The sequence below is a fragment of the Pocillopora verrucosa genome, chromosome 1 (assembly GCF_036669915.1).
Source record: "Pocillopora verrucosa isolate sample1 chromosome 1, ASM3666991v2, whole genome shotgun sequence".
In the NCBI taxonomy this organism is placed as follows: domain Eukaryota; kingdom Metazoa; phylum Cnidaria; class Anthozoa; order Scleractinia; family Pocilloporidae; genus Pocillopora; species Pocillopora verrucosa.
The window spans coordinates 19,977,003-19,990,816 of NC_089312.1; the positions used below are offsets into that span (position 1 = coordinate 19,977,003).

The 13,814-nt window shown below is 38.1% G+C and overlaps 3 protein-coding genes across 3 annotated transcripts; 2 read left to right on the top strand and 1 right to left on the bottom strand.

Moving 5' to 3' along the window:
• Positions 1–2,441: 2,441 nt before the first annotated feature.
• On the bottom strand, positions 2,442–3,437 carry LOC131791814 (adenosine receptor A1-like). Its single transcript, XM_059109193.2, has one exon. It carries the CDS (start codon positions 3,435–3,437, stop codon positions 2,442–2,444), a length of 996 nt encoding a protein of 331 aa, XP_058965176.2.
• A 2,399-nt stretch (positions 3,438–5,836) lies between these two features.
• On the top strand, positions 5,837–7,609 carry LOC131791832 (adenosine receptor A1-like). The gene has a single exon (XM_059109207.2). The coding sequence runs from the start codon at positions 5,837–5,839 to the stop codon at positions 6,824–6,826; it is 990 nt and encodes a 329-aa protein (XP_058965190.2). The 3' UTR covers positions 6,827–7,609.
• A 1,626-nt stretch (positions 7,610–9,235) lies between these two features.
• Positions 9,236–10,881, top strand: LOC131791831 (galanin receptor type 1-like). Its single transcript, XM_059109206.2, has one exon. The coding sequence runs from the start codon at positions 9,299–9,301 to the stop codon at positions 10,457–10,459; it is 1,161 nt and encodes a 386-aa protein (XP_058965189.2). The 5' UTR covers positions 9,236–9,298; the 3' UTR covers positions 10,460–10,881.
• The last annotated feature ends 2,933 nt before the right edge of the window (positions 10,882–13,814 follow it).

The following is a 13,814-nucleotide window of genomic DNA, read 5'->3' on the forward strand; positions in this document are numbered from 1 at the left end:
GACAATTTACTCAAATACCTTGGGGCCTTTTCCAACATTAATAATGCGGTTTTACTATTGCACGATACACTGAAGCCGGAACAACTCAGTTTGTAGTCGAACTTCGTCTAGTCACATCCGAATTGATTTATTGAAGTACTATACCACACATCTTAAGAACATGTTAAGAACTTTTTTAGGCTCAAATTGCGAAAAAATAAGCACGTTCAGCCTCAGCCCCAAAATAAGACATTCTTATGAAAAAAAATAGTGTATGGCCTTCATGATTAAGAACACCGTGATGCTCTGGTATTGTCAATTGAATGTTGATTCAGTTTATCGCATTTTCCCATTTAAATGTGTTTAAATGCATTTTGAGGAGGCCTGTACACGACCAGAAGTAACTAACAGCGTCATCAAAATACCCCCGCGAAGAATAGAAGTTAGAATTTTAAATAATCATTTTTTTTAAAATTCCGGCAGGTGAAAATAAAACTAAAAGGTACGACGACGGTTAAGATTAAAACGGATTGCAAATGATCGGCGAACTTAAGAATTTTCGGCCCGATTTTTTAACATTAAAAAGCCGTCAGGTATAGAAAACGATTTTTAACCACAGTAACTTTGATAAAAAAAATCGCAATATTTTTCACTTCTGGTCTTTCCAAAAGTCGTGCGGTACAAAATTACGATCAAGCTTACAAAGCTTTTACTAGTTTGTAATAAGTACATAAAAAATGAACCTTTTAACTGTTTATGGATAAAATTAAGACACTATCTTACAAGTGAAGTGCTCCACTAAAAATCGATAGAGAGATAAAGATAACCTAATTTGCTTTTAACAGCTCCCATGGATTTCTCATATTCCATTTCGTTTGGTAAAGCATTCTAAGTCTGAAATGGGTCTAGATTATCAGATTGTTTTCTTTCTGTCTTCAATTGAGACAAACTAAAATGAAAAGAAATGAAATTTGTTTCATTGAACTGTGTTCAAAATGCATCGAATCATTCGTTAAACCTTAACTGTGTTTTTTTTTTCATTCCTTCCTGTTTCAAGTTCCACTATGCTTAATCGGTTGAGAAACGTTTGTCTGCCCTCGATTGAGGTGTTTAGCCTGAAAGTGAAGTGCAAAGCCTCGTTCGCTAAACATAAGCCAAAATACAACCACTGGGGACTACATTTTCTGAAGTTTAATTTTAAAATCTCCTTTTATTTGTTTGTTTTTGAGTTGGTTATATACATAAGTTAGCCTCACTACATTTGCACAGCATGAGAGGGTAAACAATACGTTCCAGCTGCTAAACCTCATTTAGTGGACAACAACTCTTTCAGATCTGATGAGATTGTTTCATTGTAGCTCATTTAGCCAGCGACCTCAGACGTTGCGTCCCTATTGAGAAACACTTTTTTGTATTCGTTTTTCTTTATTTCGTTTGATATTTTGAGAAAAAAGCGAACGTTAAATAACCTCTTGTAAATGCTTCAAGTGTCACTGAGAGATAATCGACGTCGAGGCCTTTATCTTTGAGACGTTAATCATGATGTCTTGTCAAACAATCGTAAAATTTTCGAAATGTATTAAACACGGTGAACACTTACTCGAATAAAAAAACGGCAATTTACCTGTTTCATTTCACAAACCGATCCCTGCAATCGATACGAACAACAACAAAATCAAATTCAGTATTGCGCAAACTGCATATCTAGCAAACATCATAACGGGAACTGAAGTTTTTTCGTGAAGTGGTTTCAAGCCATTTGGACACTTTTTTTGTTAATTACTTTTTATATTTCATTAAAATGCTTTTTCGGACTCTCAATCCCGATGATGAATTTCCTCGGCCGAGCCCAAATTTTATCATGTCGTTTCTATTCAGCGAAAGACGATGCATTCGATTCAAGCAAAATCCAGGAAAGTTTTCACGTGCATGTCATGAATACCTGGCTCTTGAAATAACCTTTATTGCCAACGAGCTCTCGAATGGTGGATTGAATCAACTCGCAAAACCTTTGCGAAGGATCTCGAGAGTGTCAAAGTCTGGGATTCGTTTTTATAGCTGAAAGTTAAGCCTGATTAAGAGTAGCTTAGACTTATCGATGTGAGAATCGAAAGCTTGTGTAAGATCATTTTCTTTTGATAATATTACTTTGTAGAATCTGCTATTATGCAAAAGTGAACTTAAAAGAGAGTTCCGCAATATTTCCTGTTTCTAAAAGTATCCTTCAATAATCGGCATAAATTAATAGTAACATAAGGAATACAAGGCTAGAATTGTTAGTGTTGTCTTGCCCTTGGATATTCAATCAGGGAACTCGGCATTTCGTGATTTTAGGTTTCCGCTTCGTCACCTCTTACGTAGTTCTGGTGGAAGAATACACAATCAATCAACTGGGATTCTCTGGGGCTCAAATCATCACAAAGATTATTATGTCTTTTGTCAATCCTTTCTTTATAACTTTATCAATGTTGCTGGTAAATTTCCGGCGTGGTGCTATTATTTCGTTCGTTGACCCTACTCAGTTCCTTCCCGTTAGCCGCCTGATTTCCTATTCTTCCCCTTTTAAAAGGAATTCTGGCTAAAATAGCTTCTTTCAAGCTTGGAATTCGCCAGGAATAAAGAAAAGGATTGAGACTTGAGTTAACCCAGATGGAAATGTACTGAAGGTCTCGAAACCAGTGAATTGTAACGCAGCTACAACTTCGGCAGAAGTTTAAAATGTAAATAATTACACAAGAAGGGGTGTAACAGATGAAGAAAGCAACGAGTATCAGCACGAATGTCTTCGCTATGCGCCTTTCATGCTCGAGAGCCTTTCTGTTTGCGGTGTCAGAATTCATTCCAGATTGAAGCTGCGACGACATCTGAAAATGTGCGCGAAGTCTGCGGTAAATTGTGACGTAAGAAAAGAACAGGATTACCACGGTGGCAGCGATGATTGTGTTGGCGAAAACAAAAGCGTATTTGATGAAACCAACTTCAAAATACACCGACACAGGTAACAAAATGGAGAAAAGCCAAATGCAGGTCGAAACAAGCACAGCTCGTTTCGGGGTTATTTTGTTTCTGTGAACGACTGGATGCGCAACGGCAATGTAACGATCGACAGCCATTGCTATGAGGCAAAGAGTTGACGCCGTGCAGCAGACGAAATACGCCACGTGAACTACGGGAAGAACGGGTAAATTGGGATGAGTTGTCAATGCCTCGAGCAGGTGAACATACGCAGAAATTGTCAGCACGATGAGTCCGACAATGAGGTCAGCAAATGCCAAATTGAAAACCAAGCAGTTGAACGCATTTCGTAGCAGTTTTCGTCTCTCTTTACAAACTGCCCAGCAGATCAGAAAGTTCGGCGGCACTGTAAAGAAAAACAAGAAAATTGAAATAACCGTCGTCAAAAACGATAGTGATGTTGGAGGAGGTACATCGGAACAGTCTTTCTCGAAAAGTGCCATGACTGCCTTTGCTTTGAGCTTTTTCAGTAATATTCAGCGCTACTGTTTTCGCGAGCTTCGAACAAGCTGGAACAAATCTCGTCGACTTGGAGGAAAGTTTCGCAAGACAATGACTCAAGCCTTGCAACCAACAGAACATATATCCTGTCGATTGTATTGTTAGGGTACTTAAAGCGAGACAGCTGTTAAGAAGAGATGCATGTATTTTATTAGTAATGCAGAATTTGTACTGTTTAGAGCCATTAATAATTTTTATTTTTGCTATGTGACGTTATGGAAGATAGTTGCATTATGTGTCTAATGAACTAACAGTTAATGATTATTTAACTTTCATATCGTATCTCGCACATATCTTTATTGTGCTGGCCAAAGCCTATAGGCACAATTTTTGCCATAAATAATTAAGAAACTGCGAAAGGATCAATACACAAACCAAATAATTACTAAGAGGGTCAGATATCGAAAATGCAATCAAATTTGATGAGAAGAACGTTTTTGAAAAAATCAATGAAATGTTTCACTCAGACACGAAAAGCTGAATATGAGGGTCATTAATAGCGAACAACTTTTCGGGCTGATTCTTTCAAACATAAAAACATAAGAAGTTATTACTTAGAGAAACAACTAATGGCGCGTTTTCACGCTGCGAAAGAGAATACGTGAAGTGAAGGTACATTTGCGATAAATAATTCTTGCTTTACTCTTCAAACTCTTCTTCAAACTTCAAACTTCTTCACTCTTCAAACTCATTCAATTCAAATTGCTTTAAAATTCTCACCACGAGATCAAATCAAATTTTAAACTTTCTTTAGTGCGGGGATCCATATCAAAGCCACCCTACCGATTGCGATAATATTTTTTAGTCTCTGGCTGTGAAAATTAGAAAATTTGGTTTCGCGGGTTCAAAATTTAGGAGAAGCTTTTCTTTCTTTAGCCAGCATCAGTCTAGCCCGTGGTTTGGGTTTTTTTTTTTACTTTTTATTTTTTTAACATAAAACACCTGTGAGCTACGAATGCAAAAGAAAGGTCGAAATAAAAAATCATTAGTCGGGGAAAATAAAAATATATTATAAAATGTCTTGTGATAAAGATTAATTTTATCGCCTGTCTCGAAGAAGTCAAATCTGATGTTGATCGAGACTTGACGGCATAGTGCAACTCTATTTCAGGCAATGAAGACTGGCTTTACGTCACCTTACGATGTTTGATGCGCCGCTGTAATTGGTTGTTTTCTCGCGGCTTTGATTGGTGCTTTTTGAATCTCACTGTTTTGCTGAGCAGTTTCTCAGCTGTCCCGTGCGATTCTTCAGTAGTATTTCTTTATAGTAGGCAACTTTGCATTTAAAATTTCGTTTCCACTTTCGTTTTGATGTTGCAAATGCAAATCAGTGTCGAGGAGTCGTAGAGGGCAGTGTATTTTCATCGGGAAAATAGACCCGTGGAATAGAAATTACATACATATGCATGGTGCCAGCTATATGGAAACACTACTGCAGAACAAGGATCATTGAAAAAGCGCCAAACAAAGTTCTTACGACTAATATCACCATAATCAATAATTTTACTATACTATGGACAATGACATCGTTGGACGTTTCCTGAATCTAAGCGTAGGTTATTATTTTTCTTAAGTGAACAGTGGAGTTTCACTGGAATCTTTTGCTTTGTAAGTCGACATTGATGGACCAGTTTTGTTCTACAGTCACCAGCTTTGCCATCAAGTTGATCCGTTTGAATTTGTCGTTTACACAGTGATTTCAAAAGTTCTTAGCAAGGTGTCAGTAATGTTTGACATCTGTTGTCAAGAGTCTGTCAATGTTCTACCTTAGGATCAGTTTGGTATTTAGATCTGCTTTGCGCTATGAAGCCGAAGAAAGAGTCCACGGGCAATTCATAACTGATATGAAAATTATATAAAACTTTTTCCCACTGGTTTCAGGTTCGTATTCGCGACCTGTAGCACTACCTCAGTAGCCATGATGATATTTTACGACTTCAAAAAAAAATACCACACATTTATTTGATATTGACACAAGGAGAAGTGATTGCAATAACTCTCGATTACCTCTTTATTTTTCAAAGCAGAAATGAAAATTTCCACATCTTCTAAATTGAATTCTGAAGTTCTTTTTATCAAGAGCTAATTTTTTATTTTTGTTCTGCAATCTTCAACAATATACCTGTGGGTTTACTCAAGAGCACCTGTTCTGGCTCGTCCATATTTTTTTCATAGTCGTGTGATATTTATCTTAGGTGTTATGATATTTCGTTGACTTCTACGGCCCGCCTAGAACCGCGACGACAGTCACATCGGCCCGCCCTGAACCGCGACGACAGTTAGATGTAGTATATATTCATTCGACAAATATCTCGTCTACAACGCTGCTCATTTGATTGCCATGTCCCTCTACGAGAAAGACTGTTCCGATGTGCCTCCTCCAATATCACTCTCGTTCCTTACGACGGTCATTTCCTTCGTCCTTTTTTTCTTTATAGTGCCCACAAACTTTCTCATCTGCTGGGCGGTGTACAAACAGCGACGAAAACTGCTGCGAAATGCGTTTAACTGCTTGGTAGTCAATTTGGCATTTGCCGACCTCGTTGTTGGCCTTATCGCACTGACGATATCTACCAATGTTCACCTGCTGGAGGCATTAACAAATCATCCTGACTTACCAGTTCTTGCAGTGGCTCACGTATCGTATTTCATCTGCTGCTCGGCATCAACTCTCAGTCTCACAGCAATGGCTGTCGATCGTTACATCGCTGTGGCGCGTCCAGTTATCTACAGGAACAAAATACGCCCAAGCCATGCGCTCGCTGTATCGGTTTGCGTTTGGACTGTATCCATTTCCCTGCCGTCAGTGCTGTATTTCGAAATAGGATTTATTAAATATGCTTTTGTTTTCGCCAATATGGCAATCTTTGCGACCGTAATTATATTTTTCTTCTCGTACATCTCCGTGTATCACAAACTTCGTACACAGTTTCAGATGTCGTCGCATCTTCATTCCGGCATGAACTTTGAAAGCGCCAATAAAAGGGCTCTTGAACAGGAAAAGCGCATAGCGAAGACATTCGTGCTCATACTCGCTGCATACCTCATCTGTTATACCCCTTCGTGCGTGATTATCTACACTTTGAACTTATGCCACAGTTGCAGCTGCATTACGATTCATTGGCTACGAGATCTTCAGTATGTTTTCATCTGGCTTAACTCAAGCCTCAATCCATTTCTTTATTCTTGGCAAATTCCAGCCTTCAGAGAAGCTGTTTTAGATAGTATGCCTCTTAAAAGAGGAAGAGGTTTGAACCAAGTTGCTCCTGGCCAGTCGTTAGAAATGATCGAGGACAATTCAATCCTTCGAGCGAGAGTAACTATCTCTTAGAGGAGAAGGTCTCGAGCTTGTGCATTGACTTTCTAAATGCAATTTCTGTTTTATTTTAAATAATGAAATTGTTCAGGATCAAGAAAAAACAAACTTCTACGTTGAGATGAATCTTATAAAAGACTGAAAATTTGGCACTTAGCTAAGGAGAGACATAAATATTAGAACGATCATTCATGGCTGCATGCTATTTTTTGATCAGTGACTTTTTTCTTTCATTTCATCTTCTTGATAGTAAACGCGTGAAACGGAAAACCAAGTAACGGCCAGTTGAATATGGAATTGAATTAATGAACACGTGTTGGCTTCAATTTTTAACCAACAGGACCTCTAAACAGTCGCGATAAACAGAATGCAACACAGTCAAGCTGTCTCAGGCCTGAGCCCGCCTCAAACTGAACTTGGATCTCTGAGTTACGGGACAGCTATTCCGCCGGATAAATTCATGTCACTATTACACCTGCCCATATGGAACAGTCATGTCCCTTTTTCTCTATAGGAACAAGTCTTGGTTATATGATAGCTCTGTTTACCCAGGCAAAAGGCCATTCCAAACTCGGTGTAGATTTTTGGAATATTTCCTACTTTATTATTATAGCAGAAAAAAGTGATACATAAAGAAATAATGGGAAGACCATCCGATCCACAACATTTTCTTTCAAACTAAATAAGTTTTATTTATCAACATGAGTCAGATATGATGAAATTTTCATCTAGAACATTGTCACCGTAAACTAAGACATGTAGAAAATATAATAACAACGCAAAGTATCTCTAATTAAATTTCATATCAGCTCGATCATGACTTGATTATTGAAGTAAAAGCTGTCAAAGATGATGAGAATAAAGAAAACCTCATTTTCAACTCCAAAAAATAGAAAAGGTAACGCTTTAGTCGTTACGTACAATTAACGCTGTTTGTTGTAAGGTCGTGAAAAACTCGAAGGTTACAGCTAATAAAATCTTTGTTCTACAGGTGTTACTACCATTGTAGCTATCGATTTAATTTTTTTTCCCGAAACCAATCGTTCAGATTTTTTGCGTTTACCTTGCCATTGATTTGGCAAGAACCCACGTCATTAGCTAACAAGTCAAACTCGCAACGTTTAGGGCGACAACTTCCCTTAAACCTGTAATTAAGACACACACGTAAATGTCAAGTTTTGTACGATATAACATGTAATTTCCTCTGTTATTGGAGCAGCTCTGATAAGATCAATATCGCCGGATACTTATCAGCCCTATTACACTTCATTTTTGCGACACCTTATTTTTGCGATTTCCTCAATACAGAAATGTGTAAAAGATGCCTTAGCTTGCTTTCGAATATCAATGAAAACACATGAAGTGAATGGATTTTGAACGATAATAAAAGCTCTTAAAATATCTGCTATTTACTTAATTTTCGCACGGGCAAAAGTTTACGACACACGCCTTTTTCAGTGATAGATTACAAAAATCATGAAGATAAGTTGTCACAAAACTTAAGTATAAAGAGGCACTTCGTGTTCATCAACAAGCTATCATGTGACCAGCAGAATGGTACGAAAAGTATCTTTAAGATCATAGCTATCAGAGAGGCGAAAGAAGTTCCCAGTACATATCTTCCTGAGTTCCTATTCATAGATATTACAAATGGCTTTTAAAACCGACGTTGGTCGAGGCCACAGGACGAGACGTGACCTCAAGGCGCGGCGTTTGACATCGATAATTCGGGAAACTGTAATTTGCACCGCAGCCTTCCTGTTTAACCACGCTTGTCAATCAAAACTGATAAAACGTAGCATTCAAGCGATCAACCTGCTCGTCTCCGAAAGATATTTATAAAAATTATGAGAGACAAAAAGCATGCCTCTTAAAAAAATTGCTCTCCTAGAAAACAGGCTCAACTTGTAAGCGAGAGGAAAGTTCTAGGCAGTAATTGATTGGGAACACCCTCATACTCAAGGTCGTCTCTGAGTTTTTCTCAGGTACCGTTGATTTAGCATAAGAACTGAAGACGCAATGTCATAATATTTTCTGTGTATAGCACTCTATCCCATGCAGGCCTGAATTTTTTCCAGGCTTTATTTTCACAGCTGCTCAAGTAGTGTTCATTACTGCGAAGATCGCTTTCATAATCACGTCTTTATCCGCAGTTCACATATATGATTTTCTTATATTCACAGTCACTCTATATTCTATCTTTTAAATTGGATCTACTTGAGTGGAACCAGTATCATATCACCTTCCGGCAAGGTGCATCCGAAAGCTGCGAAATGAAACCGTGAGAGATAATCAGCAAGGTTATATCGACAATATTAAGTGACACTTAAAGCTTTTTGTGAAACGCCCCCGAACCTTACCGTACATATATAGTGAAAGTACTGGCTGTCTTGATGGAATATCTTGTGTTTGTGTCGTGTTTGATTTGAAACTTCATTGAACTGTACATTTTAAACATTTCTATTTGGGCCAGAGCCTCCTCTTGGAATGGATAACGTAAATCTTCTTTCCAACAACACAACTGTAAACGTGCATCAGACAAATGAAAAGCAACAAGAAAAGACGGTACCTGTAGCAGTTTCTCTCCTGATTTTGATTGCCCTTCTAGGATCCGCCGCAAATCTTCTTGTTGTAAGAGAAATATTAAAACTGAAGACAAGAAAGCTCCATGAGTATCTAATACTGAACTTGGCGACTACCGACGCGGGGACGTGCCTAATAAGCATTCCTCTTGATATTGGAGAGCAGTTGACTGGCGAGTTTCCTTACGGAGCCGTTCTTTGCCACATCATTTATCCATTTCAATCCGTACTTGTTTATGTCTCCGTCATGACCCTGTTATTTATGTGTGTGGAGCGTTTCAGACTGATAGTCACACCACTGAAGCCAAGAATACGAGTTAAAACTGGTTTGACTGTCATAGCTGCTATATGGCTTTTATCCGGCCTTATGGTGCTACCTCTATCGCTTGTTCTGAAGTTGAAAGGATCTTCATGCAGTGAAGAATGGCCAAACGCTTATATTGTCAAGATGTTCACTGTCATCATTTTCATCCTTCTTTACTTAATACCTTTGAGTATCATGGCTTTACTCTACACTTGCACGGTTTGCGTGCTTCAAAAAGATACGAGGTCCTTAAAGATAAAACGACAAAGAGGAACGAGAACATTCTCACAGGAATCCATCGATGACAGATTGGAGAGAAACTACACAGTTGTAAAAGCATTCGTGATATCTGTTCTTGTGTTTGCAATCTGCATGTTACCAACACATGTTACTTGGCTATGGCACGATTTTGGCAACGGCTCCGAGAATCCTTACGGCTTATTTAACAAAGTGGCAACGTTTAGTAACATACTCACTTACACAAATTCTCTTGTTAACCCCTTTATTTTTGGCTCAATCATGATTAATTTTGAGAGATTTGTAAACATTTTTAAAAATTTCATTTGCTGCCATTGTTTGAGAAGAGCGAACGATTTTTATGAAATTCGGTCCCCTTCGATGTCATCGCAGCTCGCAAATAGATCATTCTTCCTTTCTTTGTCTAAACCATCAGATATCCCCAGTTTTGAGATCAATGAAGTTGTCAAAGCTACAAAAATTACTACTAAGGACCACAACTCATTTGCCACGATATTCCCTTGATCAAATTTTCCGCCATGCTGCTGAACTGATAAGGAAATGAAAAACTTGCGTGACCATACAATAATTCCACATACAAAACTAGAAACTACCATAGACTACTGTAACTGTCAGCAGCTCTAGGTCTTTATTTGACAAGTTCAAGGAAAAAAATGATTTTTTAAGTATTTTACGGTGCGTGTCTTCGGAAACATACAAAGTTTGTACGGCTTTTCAAAAACTCGTTTACTCGAGTTATCGCCATTCATTATAGCTTTATCATCTTATTAGGTGGAAAGCTCTTTGTGTGTGTGTGTCTTGTTATTCGATATTTTATACTCTTTGTTAACTGACGAAAGAAAAGGGTATTTATGGTGACAAATGTTCACCATCTTGCAAATTAAACTTGACAACAGTTTTTAACACAGAAACCATATTATCGATCCTCATTCTCGAATAACACTTGATGGAACCAATTGCAAATTAACATCACGACACTCGAAATTTGTTAAAACCAAGGCAAGTTAAAGTGCATTTTATCCTATCTTGTGAGATGATTTTTGGTCACGTCCTGACCAAGTTCCTTTTTCCGGTGTTTTTAAAATAAGGGATTTAATTATATAATGACGACCTCATTGTTAGCTGGGTAACACTGATTAAAGAGGATCGGGGAAGGAGAGGCGAACAAAATAGTTTTTGGTGAAAACAGAATGGCTCTTGGAATAGGGTCCAATAGATATGGAGGAGTTGATGCACAGAGCCGTTTTTCAAAAAGGTGAAAAAGGTAGTTGATATGTTATAAGGTGTTTTGTTTCATCGTTTTTTCGCTATTTAATACTGATTACATGACGTTGATATCTACTCCTTTTCCCGCACGGACTAAAAAACTCATTAGTTATTCTCTCACTCAAAGTGATCTTCAAAGAGCTTTTCAAACTTTGATCAAGCAAAACAGTATTGTTACGATACAATGGTAAAGGTATCTGAGAGTGTAAATAAGAAGTGTTCATGGTCAAACTTAATAAAATCTATGAACTTGATCTTACTCAGAAGTCAAGAATGAAACTGACTTTTGATAAACTGAACAATCAAGGAGAAAAGTGAAGTTTTAAGCTACCCCTCAAAGCAGTTCAGGCCAATGCGAAAAATAAGCAGGCTTGAAAAACCATACATACAGCTAACAAGAATAATCGGATGCTATCAGGAAATAAACGAGCTCTGCTACTAGCATAATCAGCATATTTTACTTGCACAATCTATAAAAGCAACCCCCTCTCTGTCCTACTATTTTCTCTTGACATAGGAGAACTATTTATTGACTAAGACCTTTCTGCGAAACCGATGAAGAAACTATCAACAGAAGGCCATAATTATAAACTTGGGATACGTGGATCATCCTAAAATACATTTCAGTGCAATTTCTATCAAAATTAATGATAGCAAGAAAAAAAACACTATCTTTCCTGATGATAAATAGCAAACCATGGAAGCGTTTCACAGTTTAGAGCACTGAAGGATTGTAGCAATTCTTTGCCATCAGGGAAGAGGATTGTGACTCTGAACAGTCAGCCCAGTCACACACGATCATGTGATCATTCGTTCGAATAGACACACCGAGTGAATCAACCAGGTGCTGACTGGTGTGTCTTAGAAAATGACTATTTACAGTAAACAGGAACATTTTATCGTTCTAAAGGCTCTCCACGAATGATTACCACGCCACTAAGAATTGTGAACGCCACAGACTTCGATTCTTCTATTCTCTCATCTCCAGGCCCCTTTTCTCCTGTTGTTCTCAGTTCAGATATTTCCACTCAGAATTAAACAATTAGACTCGCTTTTCAGAAAATCTTGCCATGGAAATGTTCCCTTTTCTTCTACTTATTGTAATTCTCGATGATCCATTTAACTCTTGCAAAACTTTCTCACGTAATTATAACGAATGAAGAGCTTCATACTGATGACCAGTCATTTGGACTCTCCACGGACTACCAGTCGGCGGCTTCAATTCAACCCACTGAAATTTCACATAGGCCAACATTCTTGGGCTGGTAACGGACTTCGTAGATTCCATTTTTTCCATTTTATAATCTTCGATTTTCTTCTTTTCATCTTCATCTGGTGGGAGCGGATTTTTACGTTCACTTGGTCTTGTTCATCATAAAACTGATTTCCCTCTGAATCTAGTGACTGTAAATTTAGTTTCGGTTCCTAGTTGTACTTCTTCCAAACACTCGACCCGAAATTAAATTTTTAAGAGAATCAATTTTTTCTGGGTTACACGATAATTGAAATGTTTTGGTTTAAAAAATTTTATATCCTCCGCGGTTAAAAGTTCTCACAGCGACCAGAAGCAGCATATCCTGCCTGCAGAATTTCAGGGCTGATGTTTCTTTGAACAATTCATTCGCCATTTTCAACAGCACCTCTTAGCTCGGTAGCGAACAATCGAAAGTTTTCGATTTTTTCTACGTAATTCTTTTCTTGGGTGGTTTGATTTCCGTTAGCTTGGTATGAATGACGGTTTCATGTTCCCTCGCAATGCGAGTAACTTCTTCCACAGTTTTGGTCACCAATCTCTTGGCAGCGCAGATTTCGTTCTCGCTTTTCTTCATCAGTTCAGTTTGTTTTATTATCTTTGTTTGAATAAAATCAAGTTGAGCACTGACCCTGGCAAACACTTGCGACAGATGCAGCTTTTGTTCTTCGGTGACTTACTGCACTTGTTGCAAATACAAACGTTGCAGTTTTGACAATAATATTCAAGCGATTCATTATCGTGATATTTCTCAGGACACGGGCCTGTGCATTAACTCCTCCGCATCATGTGCTTTCAAATTATCGATCAAAACATTGCGGTGACCTCTTGTGGCCTTGAGGCGCTGATGAGCCTCAAAACAAGCTGCACAAACAAAGCTCCAGCAAACAAAACAGTTATGGTATCGTGTTCTTCGCAGCTGCTGCATCCCTGAGCCTCTGCACTGCCGTCTCTCAGAGCTAAGATATCCGTCAATCGGTTGAGATGAAGATTTTGGGATTTTCGACTGTTTCTAAACACTGTAGACATTCGACTTCTTTCATGAGATTTCTAAACAGTTGTTCAACATGTCTGAATACTACAATGGGGATCGCTTGAACTCCACTGATCATGCTTAAATAGCCATAAGAGGGTAAGGGGTTAGGTTAGATTTAAAACTTTTTCCCGTCTACCCTTTGGAGGATTTTCAATCAACATGTATTTTACCATCAAAGGTGTAAGTTAAATGCTGTCAATTCAATTTTCTCTTATGAAGTGCGGTGAATGGGATTTTAGAATACCGATAATCCGCCATAGCGGTGAGGGAATCAGTTTTTTTTTCAATTTTATATACTCATCATG

What these genes read in the sequence shown, in the direction of transcription:
- LOC131791832 (XM_059109207.2), top strand. Translation starts at nt 5,837, where the DNA reads ATGTCCCTCTACGAGAAAGACTGTTCCGATGTGCCTCCTCCAATATCA.
- LOC131791814 (XM_059109193.2), bottom strand. Translation starts at nt 3,437, where the DNA reads ATGGCACTTTTCGAGAAAGACTGTTCCGATGTACCTCCTCCAACATCA.
- LOC131791831 (XM_059109206.2), top strand. Translation starts at nt 9,299, where the DNA reads ATGGATAACGTAAATCTTCTTTCCAACAACACAACTGTAAACGTGCAT.